Here is a 27,511-nt window from a genome sequence, read left to right as displayed (position 1 = left end):
TTCAGGAAGAAAGTGTGGTTCTTCCTCAGATCCTAAGGCACTCCGCTGGCAATGTAGCACACAGAGCTTACTGTCCATGCAGGTCCTAGAAAGGACTAAGAAATGGAACAGAAATGAGAACTTGGGAAAGAAATCTGACATTTTTCTCCAGCGGCATATGGATTTCTCATTAGTCCATGTAAGGGAAAACCGGGGGTGGGGAGGCCTCCGCAGCTGCAGCTGTCCACACTCCCTCCCTCGTCATTCTGCTGCCGCCACACCTGGTCCCCTGAGGCGCCCGCCCTCACGGCTCAGCTATGTGGCCGAGGGATGGACAAATGTCCATGGTTCGGCAGAGACTAGCCTGGAATTTTTCAAAAGAAGCTTTGCTAGGAAACAAAACAAAAGTAAAAACAGGAAATAGGGTATAGAAATGATAAAAATATAGACTTGGGGGAAAAGTCCCTCAGCTGAAGCTGAAGATAAGTGAGACGTGTGTGTGTGTGTGTGTGTGTGTGTGTGTGTGTGTGTGTGTGTGTGTGTGTGTGTGTGCTGGACTTGCTTCCCTGTTTAATTTTTCATGATATTGTCTGCCTCTGGGAACTTGGCCTCCAGTTTCTCTCTGTGTCTGCGTGCTGTTCTTTCTCTTAAGAACTGTCTCCGTCTTCATCTAGGGAAGGTGTTGGAGCTGGCTTTGTCCCTTGCTCTTCTAGGCAGCCATCACTGGTCACAACAGGAAGCCAGTTTTCCACCATATTCTGGGGCTCAGTCAGCTCAGTGATTGCAAACACTAGCAGCGGATCCGTGCTCAGTGTTCATAATAAAGGTTTTACTTGCCTGGTGTGAAATGAAAAACACAGACAACGTCATTGGCTTTTTAATAACATGAAGGAACTGACCTTTTTACCCTGAGGGCTCTTTTTTTTTTTTAACCTTTTAGGTAATTGAAATAGCAGATGGTGGGGCTGGCGTATAGTGGTATAGTTTGGTTGCCTAGCATATGAGAGGCCCTGGGTTTGATCCTCAGTGTTAAAAAAAAATAGCAGATAGATTATGTATTATGTCATTTAAAAATTAATTTAATTAAAAAACAGATATACTTACCTAAAAAATAAAATGGCAAGTGGAAGTTGTGAGGATTTTGTGTACTTACTTGACAAAATTTTAAAAAATTAAAATGGATAATTCTCTGTAGGTACCCCCAGTTTTTTTTTTTTTTTATTTCACTGTGTATGTGCACAGATGCGTGCATGTAGTGTTAAGGCCATAGGACAACCTTCCGGAGTTGGTCCTCTCCTTCCGCCATGTGGGTCTTAGGGATGAATGCAGGTTATCGGGGTTGGTAGAAAGCACCTTTACCCACCAAGTCATCGCTCTGGTCATACTGCCCTCAGTTTTTAAAAATTCTTCTTGGGCTCTGATTGCATAAATCATAGAAATGCTAGGCTGTTTCTGTGCTTTGTAGGCCATTCTGAAAGGTGTGATTTATTTCACAGTCCCTCCCAACAGCATGCTTGTCCCTCGCTGTTAGCTAAGGCAAGTGATCCAGTCTTTCTAAGTTTGACATTCTCCCTTAGGAGTAGGTAGTATAGTTCAGTCCTCAGACACATAATTAGTGACTTAGCATGTACTGGGTCCCACAAACATGAGCAATGCATTGTCCCTGTCTTCAGGAAAATCCCAAACTAGAGGAGAAGATCTAATTGTGGAGGGTGGGATGGGGTTCCATATTCTGCAGGCCAGCAGGAGAGTGTCTCTTTCTGCCTCAGGCAGCTTCACGGTGGACAAAAGTTTTGCCAAAGAGAAGTTGAGGAAAAGCACTCTTGGCAGTTATCTGCCTGAGCTGGTGACGTTAGGAGGGACAGTCCCCACCCATGCAACATGGGATCGGGTGCAGGAGATGAAGGTCAGAGGGTCCCTGTCCAGAACACATGCTTTTCATATCCGTAGACTAGAAACAGGTCAGCGCAGATGCTCTTTATTCTGAGCTTGCCCTTCCTTACTGGCTTCTGCGTTCACCTCGGGGATTTACTATGGGGGATTATCTGCACTTGGATTCCAAGGGTTAACTACCAGAACATAGCACAATACACGCAAATCTGACATGAACATCTCTGCCGACCGTAAGCTCACCCCGAGCCCACATGAGCCTCAGCTGCCACAGAGCAGATGCCATGGCAGTGACATCTGTGGAGCCCCAGAGTGCCTGCCAGCATCTGGAGCATCTGGATCCCGCCTGCCACACTGTAGGGAGCTGTGGATAAGATCTAGGAGTGTCCAGAGGAGATGGCCCTGAAGCCGTCATAAAAAGAATGACATTAAAAAGGGAACTGCATAGTACTTCTTCATTGGAAGATAACCTTCCTAAGGTATTTTTTTTCCTTAGCACACAGCACTCTGAGATTATTTTGATAAAATGTGGAAATGTTTTAATAGGAACAAGGTAACTACCTCCACTGGAGGAAATGTACTGCGAGCCCTTTCTGTAAGGGCTCTGACCCTCTGAACCTCGTTTGTCACTAGAACCTGAAATTTCAGCATGTGTTCCTCTTCCCACCACAACCCTCATGGTAACCCCTTCCTTGTGAATTGTCTTCTGTTGTAGTACCTGACCAGGCGGATACCACAGAACCCAAGGTATCAACATATCAAGTCAAGACTGGATACTGGTAAGTCACAATCAGAAACAGAATTGTAAAACTCTAATAGCTATTGATAGACAGGAAAGAGCCCATCAAACTGGGGTCAACCATAGCTGGAAGTTTCTTATTGTCTTGCCTGATGTCTTGAAAGCTGTTTTTCTTGTTACCAGTAAAATTTCGCACTCACGTAATTTTAGTTATTGTTGCTTACCCCATTAAAATCGTCTAAATCAAGAAAAGGAAATCATCGGAATTGAAGCCAATGTTGAATAAGTTACAGGCCTGACGCTGAGTAAATACCAGGAGGTCACAGTCCATTTTGGAGCACCTTAAGTGTACTCCATCAAACTGACAGCAATAGATTATACATGTGCGTGTTTGTTCAGTCCCGTGTTTGCACAGTGCTGACTGCATGTAAAAGTGTGGACTCCGCTAGATAGGAGGATGGCTGTGGGTTGTGGCTTTTGCAATTAGAGCACCGAGACTCAAGTGGAGGCTGACTGGCTTGAGAGAAACGAAAATGCCAGCCGAGAGTGAATTAGAGCTGCCCCTAGGTGAAAGCAGTTGCAAGAGAACCTTGCTAATTTCCATACTGTCCGAATCTCTCCCGAGTTCTGCTGATGCTGATGCCCAGATCCCAGTGGCTCTGCAGTCTTGTGAGGTTTGAGTTGCTTGTTTCTGTTCTCTTCAGCCTTTCCCTCGCAGTTCAGAATTTCTCTGCGGTGTCTGAAGCCACCTGAGGAGAGTGAAGGGGGTGGTCCCCTCCGTCTAAATCTTCCTTTCTCCAGTCGCCTTCAGAATCGTGCTCTTCCATTCTGCATTTCCTAACTAGCATAGATACAAATGTTTTCAGTACCAGATTTGCATGTACTATTTCTTTGAAGCATCTCCATGCTACACGGATATTTATTATTGCAAATATTTTGTGTGATAGGCAAATGAAAATATTATTACCGTTCCAGAGGAGAAAATCATGACCTGGAGATTTTGTAATTTACTCAGATTTCAGTGAAGGAGCTAAAAGCTAGGGTCTTTGACAGGGTGAGGAAGTCAACACTGGAGAGTGGGTCCCAAGCCTGACGGTCTGGCTCTTAGACTTCTTGTCCTGTGTACCACCCCCACCCCCAGCGTTTCTTCTGCCACAGTACCCTCAACAACTCCAGCTTCCCCTCAATAGCAAGTCATCCATCTTTCTGGAAGACTCACAGTGCTATAGTGTTGTAAGGGGCTCATCTCTTTTGTTAAAAACCACTGTAAATAAATGAATTTCAGTCAAAATCTTTTTACCTCTGTACGTTTTTGTGCTACGGATCCCTAAGTGTCTTGGAACAGGCCATGTAGATCAGACGAGCCTTGAACTCACAGCGATCTACCCATTACTAGAAATTAAAATTTTGTCTTTTAAAGGAATGGGAGTATAGCTCAGTGGTAGAGTGCAGGTCTAGCATTTGCTAGGCCTTGGGTTCTATTTTTTGTACCACAATAAACAAGCAAAATTTAAGAGTCCAGGTTTATTTCGGATATCTAGATTTATCTATACCTTCATAAAGTTTTTTTCATGGAAATAAGTAGGAATTTGTACCACCCCTGTCTATCTCTTCAGTTTAATCCATAACAAAAATTTGACTTAATAATGGCATCTGAAATTAATTTAAATTTTTAATGTAATACATAGCATCTGATTTTGTCGTGCATATTAAATGCCAGAATCCTTTTATATCCCATGAGTTTTAAATTGCTTTTTGTTAATTAAGCTTTTTATTTTGAAATAATTGTGGATGCAGATGCATTTGTAAGAAACAAGATGGAAATTCTGCATACTCTTTGCTCGTTTCTCCCCGCCTGCACTATTGCTATGGTGATAACGGCATCGACACGTGCAGCCAGGCTATGGGCTACTGCCGTCCTCACGAAGATTCCCATGTGGTCCTTTAGTAGCCCTGCCTCCTTTCCACTCCCATCCCTCTCTAATCTTCACAACTGCTAATTTTTCCAGTCTGTCATCCTGTCATTGTCTTTTCTGAGCGCTACATCTGTGGAGCTGTACCGCGGGCAGCATTGCGGATTGTGCTCTGCTAGTCTTCCATTTCTCCTTGCTTTTATCCGTGCGGATCATTGGCGGGGGAGGGGAGAGTAAACACGGAGCCTTACACTTGCTAGACTGTTGCTCTACCACAGAGCCATGCGTATCCAGCCTGGGTGGATATTTTTCACTGGGCAGAATTCTCTGGAGCTTCAAGTTTGTTGTGGGTAGCAGCAGTGTGTTCTTTGTGTTATTACCTAGTATTCCCTGGTATGGCTGTACTTGGCTTAATCACTTGCTAGTTGAAGGAAATTAGCACTGTTTCCAATTGGGGGATAGTTACAAAACAAAAATAAAATAAAAAATAAAGTGTTGTAGGCACTCGTTTACAGGTTATTTTTGTGTATGAGCAAGTCTTAGTGATTTTTTTTTTGCCTAGAGGCAATTGCTAGGTCATAGTTTATAGTTTGGTTTGAGTCGGTTTGTTTTGTCTCTTTTTGAGACAGAGTCTCATGTGGCCCAGACTAGCCGCAGACTCCGTTTATAACCAAGACGGGCCTTGAACTCCTGATTTTCCTGCCTTTGCCTCCTGGTTGTAAGAAACTGTCAAACTGTTTTCCAAAGTGGCTATACCATTTAACATTCCCACCAGTAGGAGATGCATGACCATTTTCTCCACATCTTCACCTGTATCTGGCGGCGGCGCCATCTTTTCCTTTTCCCGTGCTGATAAGGTTTGTAGTGGTAGTATAGCATTACAGTTACACTCACCGGCTGGCAAATGAGGGCTCTTCGTTTGCGTGTGCTTCTTTTCTGTCTGTCTGCTTGGCTGAAATGCCTATGCTGACCAGGTTACTTGCATTTTTGTCATTGGATTTCCAGTTTCTTCTGGATTCTAGACGCTCACCCTTTGTGAGAGGCATGGTTTATAAGTATCCTTTCTCCATCTGTAGCTTGTCTTTTCCTCCTCCTGGCAATCTTTGAAGAAAAAAACCTTTTTATCTTAATGAGGTTCACTTTTATCTGTTTCCTTTTAGTAATCATATTTCCAATCATCCACTTTAAGAACTCCTGACCTAAACTATATCCCAGAGACGCTTTCTGTCACAATTTTTTTTTCCTTAAAGTTTTTAGGTTTTACATTTAAGTCCATGATACATTTTGAACTGCTTTCATGTAGGGAGGGCTGACTGAGATGAAAATTAGCTTCATAATTTAGGGTCTCTGACTGCTCTGGCATCTTCATCTGAGTCTACAGTCAGGGGAATATTTATACGGGTTTATATACAGGTCCGTGTTTTGTCCCCGTGATCTGTCTGTGTAGCCTTTTGCCAATACCACAGTCTTGATTAATGTGGCTGCATAGTAAACTGGATACCTAGAATTGATTAGCCTCATTATTCCCATTCTGTTTTTCTTTACAAAATTATATTAACTAGTCTAATTTCTTTGCTTTTCCATATAAATTTTAGAATAATTTTCTTTACATTTGTAAAAGGGCTGATTTTTGTTTTGTTTTGTTTTGTTTTGGGTGTTTTGAGACAGAGTTTCTCTGTGTAACAGCTCTAGCTGTTCTGCAACACTTTGTAGACCAGGCTGTCCTCGAATACAGAGATCCACCTGCCTCTGCCTGCCGAGTGCTGGGATTAAAGGCGTGCGCCACCACACTGCAAAAAGGCTGGTTTTTAATAGGAATTATTTATCAATTTGTAGAGAACATCTTGACTATGTTGAGAACTACTGGTCTTTTTCTGTTTCTGTGAATATGCCTATTCTGACCATTCATGTACGTGGAGTTGTATGTGGCCTGTTGTGTCTGTTCCCTTTGACATAGTTTATCCACGCCACAGCGCATGTCAGTACTTCATTCCTTCTTATTGCCAAGGGATGGTCTATTGTACAAGTATTCTGTTTGCTTCTCTGCTCGGCAGTTGATGGACATTTAGATTACTTATACTCTTTGGGCATGGTATGTCTAAGAACATTACATATGCAAGTTTTTCTGTACATATGTTTCTAGTTCTCTTGGATATTGAGGACTTGAATTACTGGTTATACGATACTTTTTTTTTTCTGAGAACATGCCAAACTTTTCTAACCAAACCACACCAGTTTACCTTGCCATCAGCAATGCAAGAGGGCTGTGTCCCCTCCACATCTTCACCATTGCTTTGTCCACCATCATGGGCATGAAGTATCTTCTTGTGATTTTAATTTGTGTGTTTCTAATGACTGATGATGATGATGAACGCCTTTTTTGTGCGCTTATTGGCACTTGTTTATTTTCTATGGAAAAATGTCTATTCAGATCATTTGTTCATTTTTAAACTGGTTATTTTTCCACATTTTAAGTTCTTTTGTTTATTCTGGATACTAGACTCTTAACAGAAATATGATTTTCAGATGTATGTTCCTATGCTGTGGTTTGTCTGGGGTTTTTGTGGGACTTAGCTGGAGGAATAAATTACATCTACCCATCTTTCCTAGAAGCAAAAGTCTCTCAAACTAGTTTTGTAATAGCTTTTGGAAGAACCAAGCGTGCCTTATTGCTTCAAACTCCCAAGTACTTTATAGTCAGTGTGGGAGAAAAATCCTCTTCTAGCATTTGGTTTGTGTGTGTGTTTCACATTTAGCCATCAATCAACTTCAGGGAGAGATCTTTAATGTTTACATTTCCATGTATTTTTGTGACTTAGCTCCCTGGTGTTCAAACCCTGTGGGTTACAGGCTAAGATGCACAGCCTGTCAGCCTTTGGGGGCTATCAAGGTCTATGGGAGCCCTAAACGCATCATTTTGCCCAAAGGTTAGCATTGCCGTAGGTAAAAACGTTGAGGAGTCCTGCATAAAAAAACACTAGAGGAAACCTTAGAGCCCAAGCTGCAGGGAGAAGGTCTCACCTGAGCACAGGGAGAAGGTCTCACCTGAGCACAGGGAGAAGGGCTCACTGAGCACAGGGAGAAGGGCTCACTGAGCACAGGGAGAAGGGCTCACCTGAGCACAGGGAGAAGGGCTCACTGAGCACAGGGAGAAGGGCTCACCTGAGCACAGGGAGAAGGGCTCACCTGAGCACAGGGAGAAGGGCTCACTGAGCACAGGGAGAAGGGCTCACTGAGCACAGGGAGAAGGGCTCACCTGAGCACAGGGAGAAGGTCTCACCTGAGCACAGGGAGAAGGGCTCACTGAGCACAGGGAGAAGGGCTCACTGAGCACAGGGAGAAGGGCTCACTGAGCACAGGGAGAAGGGCTCACTGAGCACAGGGAGAAGGGCTCACTGAGCACAGGGAGAAGGGCTCACTGAGCACAGGGAGAAGGGCTCACCTGAGCACAGGGTGTGTTTAAGCTCTGTAGCCACAGCTGTGGAAATGGGCAGACTGAGTGGGCAGCTCCCATGTCCAGGCTAACTAGGTGAGCCTTTATTCTTTTTTATTTTCTGGAGTCTGACCTCTTCCTCCTGAAGGAGGCTGTTTGGTCTCTGCTCCTGACTCCAGTTCTCGAGGAGACCTGCGTCCTGCAGTACAGCTGTGGCTGACAGCAGGGCTATGCTGAACTTGGAGTGTTTCCTTTGTTTCAGAGGTACCTAGGTATATCTCTTCAGCCCCTCCCATTGCCAGAATATGCCTGGAGTGGGCTGGCTTCGAGTTACTTTGCTCAGTCCCAGCAGCAGGACCCTCTCTGGGTTTCTGTTCTGCAGCTCTGCTTCCTTAGGGCCACTCTCTAAACTGCCCGGCTCTTCCTGGGCTAGTCTCATCTCTCGTGGTCGCTGCATTGTTGTCTCCCTTCTATTTTCAGTCTAACTCTTGTTTCTTTAGCTTCCCTCCTCCACTTGGTCTTTTCTAGCATGATTTCTTTATTTTTGTGAATGTCACCTTCCTTTTGTTACATCTGTACAACTCATCACTTCCTTTTCTCTCTCTTAGTCACTCTTTTCGCTGATGATTCACTAATAGTTTTGATCTTAAGCACTCAAGCTCATTACAGGCTACGTGCGCTTCATTTTCATTTGGTATTTGATTTGTCTCTTACGTCAAAGGAAGGAATGTATGTGAAAGGCTTTTACAAACCAGAAAGCTGTAGACCCACGTATAACTGATCTGGGTTAACAAAGGACCACTGTGCCTCTTTTCACGCTTCCTGCTCCTTCTGAGCCAAAAGAACTTCTCCATAGAGGAGGGAAATATTGAAGAAAAAAATAAAGCCGTGGAGCTGTCTCTTAGCAACTGAATTCCTGCCTTATAAATCTTGCCCTCTCTAGATTACTGCTGCTCAGAATCATTTGCTTTTGTTACATGCTCAGTACAAATAACGTTATTAAATTATAGGAACACAATGGGGGAAAAAATCAAAGCAGAGTCACTCCGTGAATCGATTGTACTCTGTCTTTGCACGGGGCTACTGATAGAATTGAGTTGTTTCTTTCTCTTGATTCAAATTGTAGAACTCTTGTTAGATATCTTTCATTGCAACTTCAGTGGTAAACAAGGTAGAAACTAAATATCACCTTAGGCATCTTTTAGGCTGCCTGAGTCGATGGCTCCTATGTGTACTCTGTCGCGTAATTGTGTATCATTAAAGTTGCACATCATCTAAAGGAAATCAGGAGATCGGATATATATGAAACGCAAGGCAAATCAGCATGTGATGATTTACATTACAAAATAACTTTCTCTAAGGACTTTTCAAATGGTAGAGTTTTGTAGTATGTTTATCCAGCTAATGTCTTTTTAGTGTCTCCTACACTAGAACAGAGGAATAAAGATTTTATGTGTGGATGTGCACAGATAAATAGCCCTGGGCTTTCTGTAGAAGACGGTAGATAAGGCAGTCTAGTCAGTGATATATGCTTTGTTAGAGGCAAGCCGCTTGCTGTAGGAGTAAGGGGAGGGAAAGGCCACACTTCCTGCGAGGAAGCCAGTGCAGGGACTAGAAAATGAAGGCTGGCGGAGCACAAGGTTAGCCATGAAAAGTCAGCAAGCTGCTGGCATCTTCACTCCTAGAGCTGGGAACTCAAATCCAGTATTGGGCAGTGGACAGCCGCTCAGCTTTTATTTTGCTTCATTTGGTTTTTTAATTAGTCTGATTTAGGAAAATTTGGCAATAATACTGGATTTCAAAAAGTCTTAAAAGATTAGCTCTCTGATAGCTTGTCAGGCTCCTTTGGTATAAAAAGACATGCTTATATATAAATGGCCTATGAAGTTTGTCCATTTCCAGTCATTTTGTTGCAATTAGATGTATTAAGACAAAGTCCCTATTTGACACACCACTATATAATGCATGATAAAATGCCACTTTTCATACTTATTCAAACCATTTACAAAGGGCCGGGGGAGTCTTCCTACTGTCTCCGTCTGCAGCTGAAGCAGAGTAGACACCCTCTGCTCTTTCTCCTCCATACCGGGGGAAGAGTGAATGTCTATAAAGAAAACAGCCTTTTGTTACTCGTCCTCTTAGATTTGGCCATAATTTTGCCAAGTATTTGTAGAAACAAAAGCAAGAGGTTTTTGGTTTTCTGCCTTCAGTATGAAAAGCAAAGGTGGTGGCGAAGCCCTTGCTCTGCCAGAGGCTCTGCCGGAGGCCTGCTGCTGTAAGACGAGGTGCTGTGCAAACCCACAGGAAGTGTGGGTAGTGCAGAGATTAATTTTCAGGGCGGGCTATCGCTTAGTGATAGAGCACTTACTTAGTACATCTGTGGCCGTAGATTCAATCCCCAGCACTGCAGAAATTTAAAAAAATACATACATTCATATATAAATTTTAGATACTTTGTTAATATAAACAGTATTAGTTGTGACTACAATATTTTAGTAAGAGATTAAATCAGTGGAGCTGGCTGTTGTTTTCCATTCCTCAGGAAATTTGTAGCATCAAAATGATCCTGTGCTCAAAGAAGGAACACAAGTTACAATGCATTTCAAACCACAGGAGGACTTGATTGTCACTTAAGGTAGACTCCTTGCCTAGCATACAGGAAGCCTGGGGCTCAATCTCCAGTTACAATAAAACAGCAGTGGAAAAGCCAGGTGGTTCTGTGAACCATACTAGAAACTGGGAGGGTGGGAATGCTAATCCTCGAATAATTGGTGAGTTGCTGCATTGCTGGGCAAATTGATGAGGGTTCTTTTTTTTCCCCTCCCAGTCTTCTGACTAAATCGCCTGAAGCTCCCCCGAAACCTAAAGAAACTGCCGCTCCAGCCACACACGGTGTAGGAGACACAGGAAGGGACCTGTCACTGGGGCTCGTGTGTCGAGTGTTTTAAGAATAAGTCTGTAAGATGCTGAACAGCAAACCTTGGTTTGCAAGTCCTCACTTGTGCTCAGAGCTGCAGTAGGGAGAGGGTGGGGATCAGAAGAATTGATGGTCTCTGCTGTGGAATTCCTGGGTCAGTTTGCAGGTCAAAGGCTTGTTTTAGACATTTAAGGAGTATTGGCTCTTTCTTTCTCTCCCTCTGTATATCCTTCCCACAAAAGGAGGAAGAAAGCTTTGACCCAAGAAAGAAAAACCCAAAGCTCTTAAAACACATTGTATTTGGCTCTTGTCTGCTTCTTGGGGACTTGGGAGGGTCTTCTGAAACATAGGCAGGGCCCATTGAGCTGGCTTCAAGCCTCCTTAACAGCCCCGATTTCTCTCTCAGATTCTGGAAGGATACCATCTGAGTTTAGGGGTGCACTGCACCCTTCCTATCCTGATAGTGTATGTCCTAAGATAAAAACAGACAAAACAATAATAACTAAAAATAAACCTAAAATAGTGAGTGTTTATTCTATGCTGAATTCATGGTAAATTTTTAATAACAAATTAAGTATGGTGTTATTTTGAAAATACATTTGGGAGTTTAAAATGGGACTTTTTTTTTCTCTCAGTCTCTGACCCAAACATGAAGAAAGTTCAGAATTACTGTCATTCATTAAAAGCGTTACTTTGATCTGAAGTCAGGCTGAATCTCAAGGTCTAAAGAGTAGCAAAACTGTAGAAATGAGAAATTATTTTTAATGTTTTTCTTTTACCATGTTTAGGTGTAAGATAGAACTTGCCATGTTGAATCAAATCAAATTGCAGCACACTCAGTTTAAAAAATAATAATAGCCCTGGCTTGAAAGCTAGAATTTAATTCATTTGGAAACCAAATGATCATGGACTGGTTTTAAAGCATGAAAATGCTCCAAACCTCCTTGGCTAGGGCTGAGTACTGTAGAACCAGACCGTAAAGCACGAGGGCCGGGCGTGCTCCGTGGGCACACCAGCACACCAAGTCCGTGGTGGACACTGGCGCCCAGATTGTGTGGTCTGGTTCAGGCTGCAGCATCAGCATGAATAGTGGAATACACGGTGCGGGGAGGGGAAGCCACAGAGACAAAGTGCAGTGGAAAGAGTTGCTTGGGCAGCCACAGAGGCAGATTTTAGACACTCAACGATGATTGCTTCTTTCTTCGTTTTCCCCTGTATGTCTAACCACAAAAGGCTTTGGGGGATATGAGGAGGAAGAAACCTCTGACTCTAAAAGGGTAATACAAGGGAATGAAGGCTGTAAACGCTCATCTGTATTGCCTGAGACTGGGCACTGGTTGGGACAGTACACCTGGACCAGAGCAGTAAACACCCTGGGCCAGAGCATTTCCCTGGTTCGTTTCTTTAGCTGATGCCGCATAATCTACAAGGCTGTTTACCACACGTGGCTCATATGCCTGTTGTCCCGCGTTCTCTGGTGACAGGACAGAGGAACTGGGGGGTGCTCACTCTCAGCCTGATTTCACGATGATACCCATTTCCCAACAGTAAAGCATATCTAAGACGTGTCTTCTCTTTCTAGGTAACAGTATGACCAAATACATTGAGAAGCTAGAAGAGATTAAAAAAAGTGAGTACCACTCTTGATGGCTTGGGAGAAATGATGGAACTCTGTAGTCATCTGTCAGCTGGCCGCCACACTCTACAGCTGCCATGCGTGGAGGGCTGTGGGGGTCAGGTGAGCCTGCTGGTGCTTGGAGACACCAGGTACCCCCGTATCTGCTCAAAGTCCATCCTGTAGGAAATTTTCATGTTAGAACCCAGGCTTCTGGTTCCGTCATACTGCAGTGGTTCTGGGCTTTTATTCTAGTGCTCGGTCCTCTTATTTGGTCCATACCTGAGATAGGGTAATAATAGCTCTATTCATAATGGTCTTATAAGTATTCATTGGCGAATGTTCATGAAGGACTAGGAGGTCTGGGGAAGCTGACTTGTCCTCAGTGCTCCACATTAGCCATTCATTGCAGTCTGTTTTCTTTTAATTAAAAACCATATTTCATGAAGATCCCTTTAGAAGCTAATCTTCTGCAGAGCTATCTGGCTGGTAACTGAATGCATTGCCCTCACAGAGAATCGTTGTTTTTTAAATCTGTATCTAAAACCAGTCGATAGGAAATGTACATGCTGAGGCCAGAATTAAAGAAGATGTTTTCTAGAGAAGTCAGGGCCAGGGTATTTGGCTGATAGGAAGAGGCTCTCTTACCCAGCTCAGGATTTGACTCTGCGAACATGCATCTTCTTGGGAGAGAAATTACAATTCTGAAATACATCAGAACTTTTTTTTTTTTTTGACACAACAGACCTTTTTAAGTTAAAACGAGGGTGTCCCATTTGAATTGTGCTGTATAGGGAAACCCACAGTAGATGCGGCCTTGGGGCAGCTTTCTACCCTCTTTATTTGCTGCAGCCGACTAGAAGACCCAGGTCTATAGACATCCTAGATTATATATTCAATATTAAATAATAAATACAATGTCACCAGATCATTCTTTTTCATTTTGCATGATGTCAGTTATCTATCTTAATATATACATGCTAAATTTCTGAACTATGAACGAAATCTTGTTCACTCACCCATACTGCTGTCACGGCCTGCTTCAGTTTGGGTCTGTGGCCTCTTTCAGCTCCCTTCCATTTGAAGCGAGGTGTCAGCTCACATGTCCATACCAGGATCTAGTCCGTTCAGATGATCTAAACCTTGCTTTAAACATTTATTAAGAGTACAATGTGGCTTCCAGAGCCTCTAAACTTTAATAGAGACTATCTCCCACATAGAACCGTTCTTGGAACTGAATCCTTGAACATATTCCTTCCTTCCTTCCTTAGAAGTCGTGGGCTTCCTCTCACCTCCATCTGATGCTTTGTGCTCATCCCCAAAGAAACACTTTAGACTCTGGTTTGGCGCCTGCATTTCAGAAGCTGCCCCGCCCCACTTTCTGTTGCAAGTGTTCTCTCGGTCTACGTGGAGGAGAACGCTGCTTTGTCTCCTGTCATCCTAGACCCAGCTCTCTACTGGCCTCACCTCAGATGCCACGTCTGTCTGTGAAGTCACAAACCTTGTTCTGTTACTTTCTTTTATCTGTCTTCCTCTGTGAGTTCATCCTCCTTTTCTTTGCTAATAGCACATTTTAACAGAGCCCTGGAAATGCAGAAGTCCTTTGTAACCTGAACATTCTTTGCACTGTACCTGGGGAAAGCGATGCTCTCTGCTATTGACCGTTGACAAAGCCTATTCTTGGGACCTGGTGGTTAGATGACACTAGTTGGGCCTAGTGTGAGACATCCTAGATAGTCAGGTCTCTGTCCTTCCAGTAACTCAAGAGAGGCCAACTCAGCCCCTGGACTCACTGGAGAAGCCAAGCTTGATAGTGTGTCTGAGCTGGGATAGTCTGTCTCCTGCAGACTCCGAGAGGAGCCCAAGTAGTAGAAGCTCCATTCTTAAAGCTGTGTTCGCTCTTGCGAGGACAGACGGACAAAGTTGTCCAAGTCGTCTTTTTTTATACAACTTAAAATTCCACATAAGACTTTGGCTTGATCTTTTATCTCTGAGCAATAATGTCAGAAAGTCCTACGGATGGCTCTCCTCCTAAACCAGAACCAGGTATGTTGTGCCCAGGCTGCAATATGTGGTGGGTTCCGAGGGCTTGTCCAAAAGATATTCTGCATGCTACAGCAAAGCTTGCTATTTGTGTGGTACCATCTCTGTTTAGCCACAGGGGATTTTAGTGTGCACATGTTTAACTTACAGGTATTTCAAGCTATGTAACAATACCAAAGAAATACCAATGGATAGATGTCAAAATACAAGCTCTTTGAAAGCTATTGGCTTTTTTATTGTCTAATTTATCGCTATTTTAGTTTACAAAAAATTTCTTTAGGTGGGCAGGCTGGTGTTGAGGGCACTACTATAGCAGTTCCCTTGTTCTTGGGAGGGCTCTACTAAGCCTGCTGGGGTGTGCAGCCAGGCACATTTATTAACTTACTTTATTCAGTAGAAGCTACTCTAAGAACTTTCTAGAAATAATAGTTTACTTGCCAAATTGCTCTCTTCAAGACATTTTAAAACAGAGTTTTAATTCTCTGCAAGAAAGAGCTGTAATATATTTAACAGATGGTTAGTTTTTAAGGTATTATTATTTCCTGACTCTAATTATTAAAATATTTGGTAAATCAAGCTTAGATTAACCTCCAAAGTAACCATCCAGTTTGTGATGAGTTTTTTGGGGAATTCATGGAACTGATTAGTAACACCAAGTAAATAATCTTAAACACCTTTAATCCTTTCCTTTGTTGCTAGGAATCTTGATGTATGAGACATTCTGTGAAGGCCATGGCAATTATCCAGCTAACCTTTAGTAATTCTTAAATAATGAGGCAGTCTTTAAGGAGCCCTGGGCACCAGTGTAAAAACCATGAACAGGAAGGAAGGATAAAGGCGGGCAGAGTTCAACAATGCAAGCTTTAAAATTAGCATCATTGTTAGAAAATTTTCAGGAAGTGAGCTTCTGGGGAGAATCTTCAGAGCAGATATTGGAAAGTGAGATTGTCTGGTTTTTAATGTTTGTCCGATGTGTTCTGAAGATATCTTTTTCTTTGTGTGAAGACAAGATCTTGCTATTCTTTCAGGCTGGTCTTGAACTTGGGAACTCCTGTCTCTGCCTCCCAGTTGCTGGGATTACAGAATGTTCTAGCATGCCTGACTCATACAAAGAGCTATTGATGGTCAGTGGTGGTGCACATCTTCAGTACCAGCACTCACAAGGCAAAAGCAGGCAGATATCTGAGTTCGAGGACAGCCTGGTCTACAGAACGAGTTCCAGGACAGCCAGGGCTACACAGAGAAACCCTGTCTCAAAAAACAAAAACCAAAACAACAACAGCAAACCAAAAACAGCAAAGAGCCATTGCTATAACTGTAGAAGCACCCCCCCCCCACACACACACATTTGAGTTATATTTCAAAACTATAAAGATGATGCTGAGTGAATACAGATTATTTAGTCTGGTTTTTATTTGATTTTCTTTTCCTTTTGGTAAAAACATAATTTACCACCAACCCGTTTTTAAGTGCGCAGTTTCTACAGTTGTGCTGTGTGTCCTGTTGTGCAGCAGCCTCCAGAACCGTCCTCGTGGAAAGCTGGCTGACTTGAGTCTTTAAAGAAACACTTACCAAGTCATGCGGCCCAATCATCACCTCACACCCAGCACACACACACACACACACACACACACACACACACGATGTCTCCTGTCTCTGGCACAGTTTACAACCACAGGGAAAACAATCCCTGTCATTGAAGTCAGAGTCAGAAGAGCAGGGTAGAGACGCCTCACCAGCTGTGTGGCCCGAGGCAACTCCGAGTCTCCATCATCCTCTGTTAAATGTAGACAGTTAACCCTTCCTTTGTTCTAAAAAGGACTTGAGGCAGCTCCCACGAATGCACGCCACACAGTATGGCCGTAGTGGAGACAACTTAGTGGAAGGACAGCTCTCTAAGTGGCCAAGCACAGGGGTGCGCTGAAAACCCCACCTTGCCTCCTTGAGCACCCTTCGAAGATCAGATCTTGTATGAAAGCACACTCAGAACTTGAAAGTGACACCATAGAACTTGATAACTAGAACGAATAGCCCAGAGCCCACAGTGAACCCTCACAAGTGTGTGTTGTATTCTGCTTTTTCAGATTACAGATACAAAAAAGACGAACTTTTCAAGAGACTGAAAGTTACCACCTTTGCCCAGCTGGTAAGTTTGCTGATCTTTTATTGGACTAAAGGCGAGTCTGTACTGCTCTACATGAGCATTCTGGGCATCTCGGGGTCTTCTTGCAAGGAGAAGCTTCTGGCCCTTCCTATTTCACCATAAGGGGATGAATTGGTGTCTATGGGGGTGATGTTCACAAAAGGATGGCATGAAACTTTTCTCTTTAATAGGGGTTCCATGAAATAAATACATCTGCATTCTATTTTTAATGTTCAGAGTTGTGATTTAGATTTTTATTATACTTTGTACACTTAACATTTAGAATCTAACATTTTCAATTCTAGATTGAATTTTTTTTAAAACAAATGACTCCTTTTTGTGTCTCTGAACTTTCTGAACTGCTCTGCTGTGAGCTATTTCTTTACTTCAAGCAAGGCATTTTCTCCCTTCACTAAAAAATAATGGACAAGGTGTCTCTGTGACCCCCAAACAAGAGGTTCCTTGATGCAAGTTAGATTTCGGGCTCTATGGACAATGCTTTAAAAATCATCACTGTGTTAAGACAGACAATCTGTAATCAGCATATTCATAATTCCCTTTATTTCCCAATCGTATGGAGACCTGTCCACACCATCCTGTGTTGTTATAAGTCAGTAACATGTTTTCAAGTAACACTATGCTGTGCTGACTCCGTCTCTATACATGTAAACTCTTATCACGTCTCCCATCTGAACTGATCCCTGGGGTTTCTGTATTGATACTATGATGCGTCTTTACTTGTTTATTTCTTGTGCCGTTTGTGTGTAAAGTTTTGAGTGAGTTTCTGTTTTTTTTTTTCTGGAACATTCATTCATGGTGTAATTAGCACCCTAATGATTAAGAGGCCTGAAATCAGTAAGATTTGCCAGTCAGGACACTACAGCTGCTTCAGACAAGATGGCTTTGATGTTTGGAGTTGCCCAGTCTTTTTTAAAAGACAGAACCACCTGTGTTTAAAGCAAAACTATGTGCACATCAACACGTTTCGTTCTTTTCTATCAGGTCATTCAAGTTGCTTCCCTGTCAGATCAAACACTGGAAGTGACAGCTGAGGAGATTCAAAGGCTTGAAGGTAATAAGAATTGAGGATGTCGGAAACTAGCAGGTTGGCCAGTGGTGAAAGTCCTCACCCTGTACGTGTATTGGTGTGTTTACAGGGAATTGGGCCATTGATACAGCTGTCTGCAGTCAGTTACTCATAGAGAAATGCTATCTGGTGCCTAATTATTCTCATTTCTTAAAAAAAAAACAAAAAAAACCACGTATTTTCTGACACACAATTTCAATGTTTTAGATGTTTGAATATACGACTTCCTTTTTTTCCAGAAAATATTTCTAATGTCTTGTGCATATGCACAGGTTACAGAAGTCAGTGGTAAGAGACTAGAAAGCTGAGAAAACACCTCTGCTCCCATAGGGTTTGTAGGTGTGTGTGTGTGTGTGTGTGTGTGTGTGTGTGTGTGTGTGTGTGTGTGTGTGTGATGGGAGAATGCTACAGTGCTGAAAGTTACATGTGATAGGAGTCATTGCTGGAAGGCAGCAATCATTTGTTACACACGAATTTTATTGTTTAATATTCTCAAAAATGGGAAGGAAGGAAGGTACATTTCAGAGATGAGAAGCCCGAGCATCAGGAGAAGCCCCCATTGGCATATCTAGTAAAGATTAGACCTGGGATTCCACTCTAAATCTCCAGTAGCATTCTTCTCATTGTATCACCAAGGGACTCTGCAGAGTTCCTTTGAAGATACGTGAGATGCCACGGGAGTTCTCAGGAAGGAAGGATGTTTTCCAGTTAGACCGAACCAGGCTTCCTGAAGGTATCTGAACTAGGTAGGCCTCAAAGGGGCAGGCACAGTTATGGGGGAGAGGAGCCTAAGCAAGGCATGGACATGAAAGGACAATGTGTATGCCAGGAATCTGGTAATCCAGGCTGGTTTTGGTCTTCAGGGACGAGTAGACACTGGGTGGAAGATAAGGCCAGAAAGATAAGCAAGGCTCCAGATTTCCTTGCTTAAATACCAACTGCAAAACAAAACCCGTTTAGTTGTACACTCATGAAAGGAATACACAGACTTCGGGTCTTGATTTTATCCTGAAGTACCCTGCAATCAATGCGTGCCTGTTTACTAAAGAGTAATGTGTTTGTTAAGGTTGATGTAGGCCAGGAATTTAACTTCTGATTTCAAGACAAGGTTCTCAGGAAGTCTGAGCACACTGGTTTTGTGCAACTCAGCTGTCATTTTACTGGGCTGGTTTTTGTTAGGGAGGATAAAGAGAATCTGAAAACGACAGGAATTTATCTTTGACAGATGCCTCTCACCCGGCAGAGAAAGAAGGGTTCATTGTAACAGAGGTAATTGAGTCTCCTCATACAAGCGCTCCCAATTTTAACCGGGTTATAGGAGCACCTAGATTTGGCCTTTAATTCATTGTTGAGATTGCTGCACCAGAACATATGCGCACATGCAATTTTCTCCTCTGAGATAAATTTGCACAGCAAAATAGGCTCTTGTAAAATAGGACGCCATAATGTGAGAGTAACATTAGTGTTTTTCTAGGGCTCCACACGGATAACAGCTCAGTCAGGGGTGCTTCAGAACAAGCTGTGTCTGAACATTTGTTGGTTACCTTGAAGAATGCAAAACCCTCCTTTTACAATGTTAATGCTTTTTCCTGACTTAAAAATGTCTCAGGATGGTAAAAATATATAAAGAAGAAAATGATAACAATGAGTGTCAATATTTGGGTCCATTTTTCTGCATCTTCCTCCTTACAATGCATGCTCTCTGTGTGCAGCTTTGCTCTGTGCAGCTCTAAATTAACATTTTTTCATGCATATTTTCCAATGTCATTAAACAGACTTCAAAAACATGACTTTAAAAATTGTGTTCTTGTATATCTATCTTTGGGACATACCTTAACTATCCTACTGTTGAGCATGGTGGTTTTTATGTGCTGTGTCACTGTGATGAAATGACACCACGTTGTACATGTAAACAGGCATGTGAGTCTCATTGTTCCTTGCAGTCGCTACAGATGGTCGAAGGTGAAACCACTCCCACACCATCGCGGCGTGGCTGTGACCTACATGCATTCCTGTCAGGAACACCTTCCTGCTAAAATGGAATAAATACCCCTTAGAAACTACTTGCTCGTGCGATGGATAAAATAATTGTATCTAATCATTTTATTTTTTAATTCCTTTGATAATTAAATTGAGCTGTGTATATATGCATGTGCATGTCCCCATATACATTCATTTACTGGGCCTCTGCCTTTTAAAAATATTTTTGTATGTTGTTTCCTATTTTGTTTTTCTAAAGCAATGCCCATCTTTTTTTCTTATTGATTTTGTGGGCACTATGGATAATTTATATCTTTATACAACAGTAACAAATATAATACTGAAAATGGTGAGAAAGAACTCTTTGCTTATTTATAATTAATTAATGAGACTAGAATTAAGGACTGACATGTTTGGCTGGAGGGCAGTTAATCAGGAACATGCCAGAAATGGTACCTCTTCGTTGAGGGCTTCATTGAGACCCAGAATAAAGTTTTGCATGAGCCTAAGGGGCCTAAAGGGTTTGAATAGATCTTTATAGTTATAGTTATATTTCTAGGGAATGTTTAATCACTGCAGTTATAGTAAATGAGATCTTTTCCATGTTTTCTAATCAGTGTATAAGAAAGATGTTCTGTATGGTTATTAGCATTTAAATCATAACCTCAGGTTTGTTTGTCCATGTCATCCTAGTATTTGTTTGAAGTTTTAGGCATATTATATCATATACAAATTAAATTTTAGTCTTTTTTAGTAGTTAAGCCTCCTCTATTTCTTCTTTCACTGTATTTGTTAGAACAGAAAATCCCCTAATGTCATTGTTTCGTTCCCATTCTATATTCTTAGAGATTATTGAAGACCCAGAGAGCTCTGGTATATGTGAACTGTATTTATTCAAATTTAGTATATTAAAAACCAGTTTTGTTTGTTTTTCAAGAAAGGGTTTCTCTGTGTCGCCATGGCTGTCCCGGAACTCTCTCTGTAGATCAGGCTGACCTCGAACTCACATAGTTCCGCCTGCCTCTACCTCCTGAGTGGTGGGATTAAAAGCATGCACTGCCACTACCCAGCCAGGTATGTTTAAATTTTAACCTGAGAATTTAAGCAATATTTATTGCCAAATATAAAAATATCAATTGTAATCCCATCACAAACAAAAACAGTGCATGGGGGGGGGGGTTACTGGGGCTCACACCCAGGACTGTGTGCATACTAAACACATGCTCTTCCACTGAATTTTATCCCCAACCCATAAAAACATACTTTCATATTTTAAAAAAAATCATTAAATTTCCAACCCAGAATTTTACCAAGTGGCTTTGAGTATTTTGTAAGTGTCTTTCATGTCGGTTTTAATAGACAACAGCTGATTCTGATATCTGCTTTTTGCTTTCAGTCAGTGCAATGTGCTGTTTGGGTTGAAGTCTGTGAAGCAAATCTGACTCACATGGACCTGTAGTTAGCTGGGAGAGGGAGGGGTATTTCACTAACCCTTTCAGTCAGCTGTTTCTACTTCTTTTGATACTACATAAAACCCATCAGCTGGTTCATCCTCTCCCCCTCTTTCCCTTTCTTCCTTCTCTTTGCTCCCCCTCCCCTTCCTTCTTTCCTTCCTTATTCTCCATCCTTTCCCTTCTTTCTAGCCTAGCTTCAAACTCGCAGTCCTCCTGCTGATCACAGGCCTGGCCAGCCCGTGTGGCCAGTTGTTGCGTCTGGCTTCTGACCCACTTCAGTGGACTGTCCGCTCTGTTGTGTCAAAGCCCTTTGGTCGGCCTCGTGCTTTCAGTGCCTCTCCTGCCTGTGCGCAGCCTCACGCCGTGCACTGCTTGTTTGTCCAATGTCATTTGACTGACATGGAAATCAGATGTGTCCAATGTGTGTTGGGAGGGCTCTTCATGCTTCACCTCCAGGTGCCAAACACAGATTCCAAAAGTCTGGGTTTTCTTCAAAATTTAGCCACTGACAAGAAATACCATCAACTGTTTTCTTTAAAAGAATTCTCCCTCAATTCATCATAGAGACAACGTCTCCAAATATGCAAGTAAGGACCCAGATTTTCTTGCAAAGAAAAAAATGCCTGCGGCAAAAATGTCTGGCTCTGCCACAGCCTAGCAAGCATTCTAATCCTTACCCCTGACATTTCCTCGTACATGGGTATCTAGAAAACCACCCTGGCATCACACAGACTACTCAAAGGCAAACACCTAGAGAATCAGTTTGCTCTTCTTTCTGAGCTAGGGTCTTACCCTGTAGCTCTGGCTGGCCTGGGACTCACTGGCTCAAACAGTTGAGTCTTCTCGCCTCAGCCTCCCAAGTGCTAAGATTGCAGCCGTGAGTCACCACACCGGTTCAAGGTGAGAGGTGATGGGAATGATGAATCATTGTTTTATGAGGACACTCTTCAGTATTTACTGTGAGAGCATGCGCAACAGGGAAAACTGTGCCCGCGTTTCCCGAGTGCTAGAGTTTTCACTGTCCTCTTTGTACCAGCAGAGCAAATAGAAATACAGCCAAAAAGTGACAGGGGCTTTGAGCTTAGCGCTGGTAAAACACTTGCCTACCAAGTTCAGGGCACTGGGTTCTGTCCTCAGCTGAGGTGGGGGTGGGGGCAGATGACATCTTAGGAAATAGCTTTCACTTGGTATTCAATATGAAAGGGTCTTGAGGAACTCCTGGGGTTTATTTTGCTGCATTTTGAGAGCTCCCTGTGTTACAACTTTTAGAATAATAACTCATCAATAGTGATACAATTGTTTTTTGCTTTGTATCAGTGGAGATACCTAATAGGTAAATTCCAATCCTGAGATTGCATTTGGTTACTTCTTTTTAAATTTTTTAAAGATCTGCATTTATTTGTGGGTGTGCGTGAGTGGGCACACGCGTGCAGCAGTGCACACGTGGAGGTAATTGAGTCTCTCTTTTCACTATGTGGTTTCCAGGGATCAAACTCATGTCATCAGACTTGATGGCAAGCGTCTACACCCACTGAGTTGTTTAACCCGCCCTGTATTTCTTTGTTGCAAATTTTAGACAGTGATTCTACGACTTCAGATGCTGATGCTGAAATTGCTGCCAAGACCAATGGAAAAGAGAGCCCTGGGGAGCAGTCACCCAGTCCTGTCCAGTTCATCAACAGCACTGGAGTAGGGGACTCCAGTCGCTCCACTCTCCAGAGGTACCTGTGGATCCGAGCATTTACTCTGTGTTCTTCTGGCCCATCTCAGTGATTGGCGTACCTGAAACGGAACTGGCAGCAGTGACGTCCTACATTTTAATCCCAGCCCTTTACATTCTTCCTTTTTATCTAAATGTTACCTGAGCCCTTTTCACTTCTTACTGAGCTAATGTGAGAGTGGGTTAACAGGTGTGTATTATTTTCCACTTCTTGGTTCCATTCTTCTCAGCCCTTCTACATGTGAGCTAGTTAGGGTCTAGCTTTTTCAGGTACTATGTTTTTATTCTGAGTATGAATTTTGCCCTGTCTGCTGAAGCTTATATTGTCCTATATAGAATAAGAAAGACTCAGTGCCACAAAATGCCCCGGCATGGAACAAGCATAGAGAATGGCAATAGCCACTGGAGTTTATTCTGAAACTGCCCTGGCTCATGGTTTTTGTTTACAAGGACCTTACTCCATGCATTACTTCTCACAAATATTAGCCGTGGATTGTGAGACTGGTGCTGGTTTTCAGCATGTATCCATCCCATCTCCTCACAAAACACTTCTGCCAGGGAAATTTCTAGCAAAAGAAGTGCCATCGTTGGTTGTTGTCATTTTCATAGCTGTGTTTGTGAAAGGGCTATATAAAAATGCATTCATTTTTATAGATACAGAAAGAAGATATAGGTGGGGCTGGAAAGATGGCTCAGCAGTTAAGAGCACTTGTTGCTCTTGAAGAAGACCTGGGTTCAGTTCCCAGTCTCCATATTGCAGCTCAAAACCAAATTCTGACCTCTGAGAGTGCCTGCAAACATGAGGTGTGCACACACGCAAACACACACATACATACCCAGGTGCACATGCACGTGCACACAGATTGAAAAAGAAGAGATATGGGCCACCAGGGCTTCCTCAGAGCATGCAGGTTTGTATCAAATAGGTTTTCTTCTCCTTTGCCTCATTGAAGTATGCACTGTGGAGTCATAGTGTTTACTGGATATAAATGCAGACAGTGAAGCCCTGCGTTGGCAGAGGAGCTAGGTAACATGCTGACCTCTGACTGAGCGGCTCCTTGCCATGTCCTTACAGATCCTTGGCCGTTTTGTTCGTGGTCCCTGGTTTTCTAGTCCTCTGCTGTCCTGCCACGTTTTCTTTCTGACATTAAGGTGGCAGCTCAGCTCATGTTTAATGACCGTGGAAGCAGCACTGTCAGTGACGAACCCCTTATTTCAATCCCATCTCTTCCCTTGTCTCATTATATGAATGCCACTAGCTCTAAAAGCCTCTTCAGGCTCATCATCATCCTGTATAAATTGGAAGTGAGTGCAGATAACTATTGAAAATAGGGTTCAGTGTCCACACTGGGTAGGCCGATGTGTAAGTACATCCACGCATCACTTAATGATAGGACGTTCCGAGAAATGTGTCATTAGGTGATTTTTCCATGATGGAGCATCAGGAGTGTACTTTAACAAACTGAAATGGCTGCCCATCACTCTGCAGAGTCATCTTATGGGGCTGCCATTATATTCTGCCCACGTTTGACTGGAATATCTTCACATGGTCCCAGACCGTATGTGAAGTACATAAAACAATGTTGGTACTTTATATTGTGCTTAATATACATAAAATATTTTGCATTTCTGTTGTCCTGCAAGCCTTTTTCTCTGTCCATGTATTCTGTTTTCTTACTCCTTACTCTAATCCTATTAGAAATAACTGTCGCCTCTTTCTTAGTGTCACCTTTGCAGCTGAAGGCAGCATGCGCCCTACACTTTCTACCCCTCTGCCTCTAGCATTCTCTGCGGGTAATGGTGAATCCATGCCAGCCCCTTCTTGGGGTCCAGTGTTGTAGAGTAGCATCCGCACAGCCCTCTGCCTTCTGGAAAGAACTGAGGCACTCTGCCCATTTGGTTTTTCCTGGGGGTACCCGTTGAGGAGACAAGGAACCCCCATCTCCCCATTCTGAAGAGACACATTTGACTTTTCAACCTCTGACCCCTGACTAGTTTCTGACGACCTATTGTTTTCCACTTACAGCGTCATCAGTGGCGTTGGGGAACTGGATGTAGACAAAGGGCTAGTAAAAGAAGAAGAGCCCAGTGGTAAAGACAAGCCTTATCCGGACTGCCCCTTCCTGCTGCTAGACGTGCGTGACAGAGACTCTTATCAGCAGTGCCACATTGTCGGGGGTAAGAAGAGGGGTCGTGGAGCCCCTCAGTCCCAGGAGCAGGGCCTAGCCTCGTTCCAGAGGAAGTGGGACGCTAGCACAGCCGTCAGGGAAACCCGTGGAGTGAGCACCACATGTCCTCTGAGAGAGGCTGACCGTGTTCTCTGGGGCTCACAGGCCCAGCGCACAGTGCACTGAGCAGGGAAGCCGTTCCTCCTTTGTTCATGGTGCCCTTTCTCTCTTCACGTCTTTCGTGGAGTACTTAGGTGTATTTTGGTTTATGGCTCACTGACTTTGAAATACATATTCACCTCTTAGACTGTACGTCAGCTGGGAAGTGGGGCCAGATTGTAAGAGAGCTCTAGGCTTCCTAATCTTGTTCTTCTCTTGTAGCGTACAGTTACCCAATTGCAACTCTGTCCAGGACAATGAACCCCTATTCAAACGACATACTTGAGTATGTATCCTTTGTTGCATTTTAAGGAGTTGGATGTTATCAGGATTTTAAGAATCAAACTTATCATGAACCATGTTCTTAGTGTGAAAACTGCAAAGGACCCTTGACACTCACCAGGTTAGCATGTTTTAGATTTCAGATTCCTAGCCGCTGCTGAGTGTCCTGTTAAGACAAATTCTTTTCAATTATGCCTCCCTGTGCCAGAAACCACTAGGTTCAGGGTGTGTCCTAAGACTCTGCCTCCTCTAGAAAGCTTGCCCACATTGAACTTAAGAGTAAATATGTTTATATTTCCGTTTTTCTTTTAAAATTTTTAATTTTTTTCATACAAGTCGAAAATACTGAAAATGTTAAAAAAGAAAGAAAGAAAATATCCTATTATCAAATAATTGTGTAGCAACTCCTGTCACAATGCTGGTATATTTTGTTCTATTTTCTATATGTGTATGTGAAATTTGTCTTCACAAAATTGAAGTCAAACTGTACCAGATGTCATTCACATCTGTAATTTCCCATGCTAATGGAAGCTGTTGGTAAGCTCCATTTTTGACAGTATGTAATATCTCCTTGTCAGATCTACTTCCTAAACTGCCCCTTTATTGTGGGCTTTCGGGTGGTTCTATTGTATCACGGTGGATGTGTGGACATAGACATCTCAAATGGAAACTGTAATCTCTCCTCTCCAGTACTGTAAGGTGAAAGAATTAGAAGGTGTAAAGTGCGGCTCGTGCTGTCAGGGCTTAGGTCGTGCTAGTTCCAAAACCTTAACTCACCTCACAGAAAAATGCCCACGGCAAGATCATCATTATGTACGACGATGACGAGAGGCTGGCGAGCCAGGCGGCCACCACCATGTGTGAACGCGGCTTTGAAAACCTCTTCATGCTCTCTGGGGGTGAGCAAAGCTTCAGTCTCTTCCCACATCCCGCCCTGCACCCAGCAGCCCTTCCAGTGCTCACTGACGAGAGGGACCTTAGCTTGGGCAGAGAGAGAGCCCTGCTGTCTGAAGGAACCAGGGGTCATGTGAAACGTCCTCTGCTTCTGTCAGCACGTCTGTGTGGGATTGTTTCGGGGGTGGGGGATGGGGGTTTCATTTTCTTCACTGTAGGTTTTGTTGATTTGAAGCTTTGATGGTTTTTGAGACAGGATCTTATTCCATAGACCAGGCTGGCCTCAAACTCTTAATCTTCCTGCATCAGCATCCTGACTGCTAGGATTGCAGGCATGGCCTCCAGGCCTAGCTAGCACATGGTTTTAATTCCTGAGATAACAGCATTATTGCAGGGTTCTGTAAGAATGCTAAACCCGAGCAGAAGATTTCCTATGGAATTCTCAGCTGACATTTCTAGTTTATGTGTTGACCCAGCAGTGAAGGACTCGGTGATGAAGGGCGGGAAGACACACAGGCCTCTCTAGCGTTGCTGGGGCCTCACTATGTTAATCCTGCTTTTTCTTATGCTCTCCTGCATCTTAGGTCTGAAAGTCTTAGCTCAGAAATTCCCAGAAGGACTGGTCACTGGTTCCCTGCCAGCTTCTTGCCAGCAGGCCCTCCCTCTTGGTTCTTCCCGGAAGCGATCCAGCCCCAAAATGCCACCCCTGCCAGCTGAGAACAAGTGGAGATTTACCCCAGAAGACTTAAAAAAGATAGAATGTTATCTGGAAGCGGACCAGGGGCTGACAGGCAATCACAGTAAGAGATTCTGACCTTTGTTTTTGGTGGAGCTTGACCTGTGCACCTTTGACTGTCCCCTCATCACAGAAAAAGCACCATTATATCCCTGTTTTTAAAATACTTGAGGTTCTGTGTGTGATACAGGTACTAGTAGGGGTCACCGGTGATGGCAAAGTTAGGCATTGAGGACAAATGTGGAGAGTCAGCCACAGAACATGTATCTGAGGCATAGTATGGGCGTCGAGATTCCTTCTTGGAAGGTCTGCCCTTCCTTCTCTGCTTCTGGGTTTGCTTAAAGGCCTACCCGAAGACA

General features: G+C 43.2%; 1 protein-coding gene across 3 annotated transcripts in view; it reads left to right on the top strand.

Annotated features, from left to right (window-relative positions):
- The window catches only part of Cep41 (centrosomal protein 41), a 40,717-nt gene that overhangs the window by 10,462 nt on the left and 2,744 nt on the right, over positions 1 to 27,511 (top strand). Inside the window, exons 1-10 of one of the 3 annotated variants that reach the window (XM_075953577.1) lie at positions 2,619 to 2,648; positions 10,497 to 10,589; positions 12,454 to 12,501; positions 16,614 to 16,675; positions 17,675 to 17,744; positions 22,770 to 22,914; positions 24,940 to 25,091; positions 25,463 to 25,530; positions 26,307 to 26,421; positions 27,001 to 27,216. In XM_075953577.1, coding sequence (XP_075809692.1) covers positions 12,462 to 12,501; positions 16,614 to 16,675; positions 17,675 to 17,744; positions 22,770 to 22,914; positions 24,940 to 25,091; positions 25,463 to 25,530; positions 26,307 to 26,421; positions 27,001 to 27,216 — 868 coding nt within the window. In that variant the 5' untranslated portion in view covers positions 2,619 to 2,648; positions 10,497 to 10,589; positions 12,454 to 12,461. Of the gene's footprint in view, positions 1 to 2,584; positions 2,649 to 10,496; positions 10,590 to 12,453; positions 12,502 to 16,613; positions 16,676 to 17,674; positions 17,745 to 22,769; positions 22,915 to 24,939; positions 25,092 to 25,462; positions 25,531 to 26,306; positions 26,422 to 27,000; positions 27,217 to 27,511 lie in introns of those variants that run through there. The other 2 variants (XM_075953575.1, XM_075953576.1) reach the window with 2 other exon arrangements.

Source organism: Microtus pennsylvanicus, chromosome 19 (assembly GCF_037038515.1).
Source record: "Microtus pennsylvanicus isolate mMicPen1 chromosome 19, mMicPen1.hap1, whole genome shotgun sequence".
NCBI classification, from domain to species: Eukaryota; Metazoa; Chordata; class Mammalia; order Rodentia; family Cricetidae; genus Microtus; species Microtus pennsylvanicus.
This window is presented reverse-complemented; position numbering and strand designations above follow the sequence as displayed.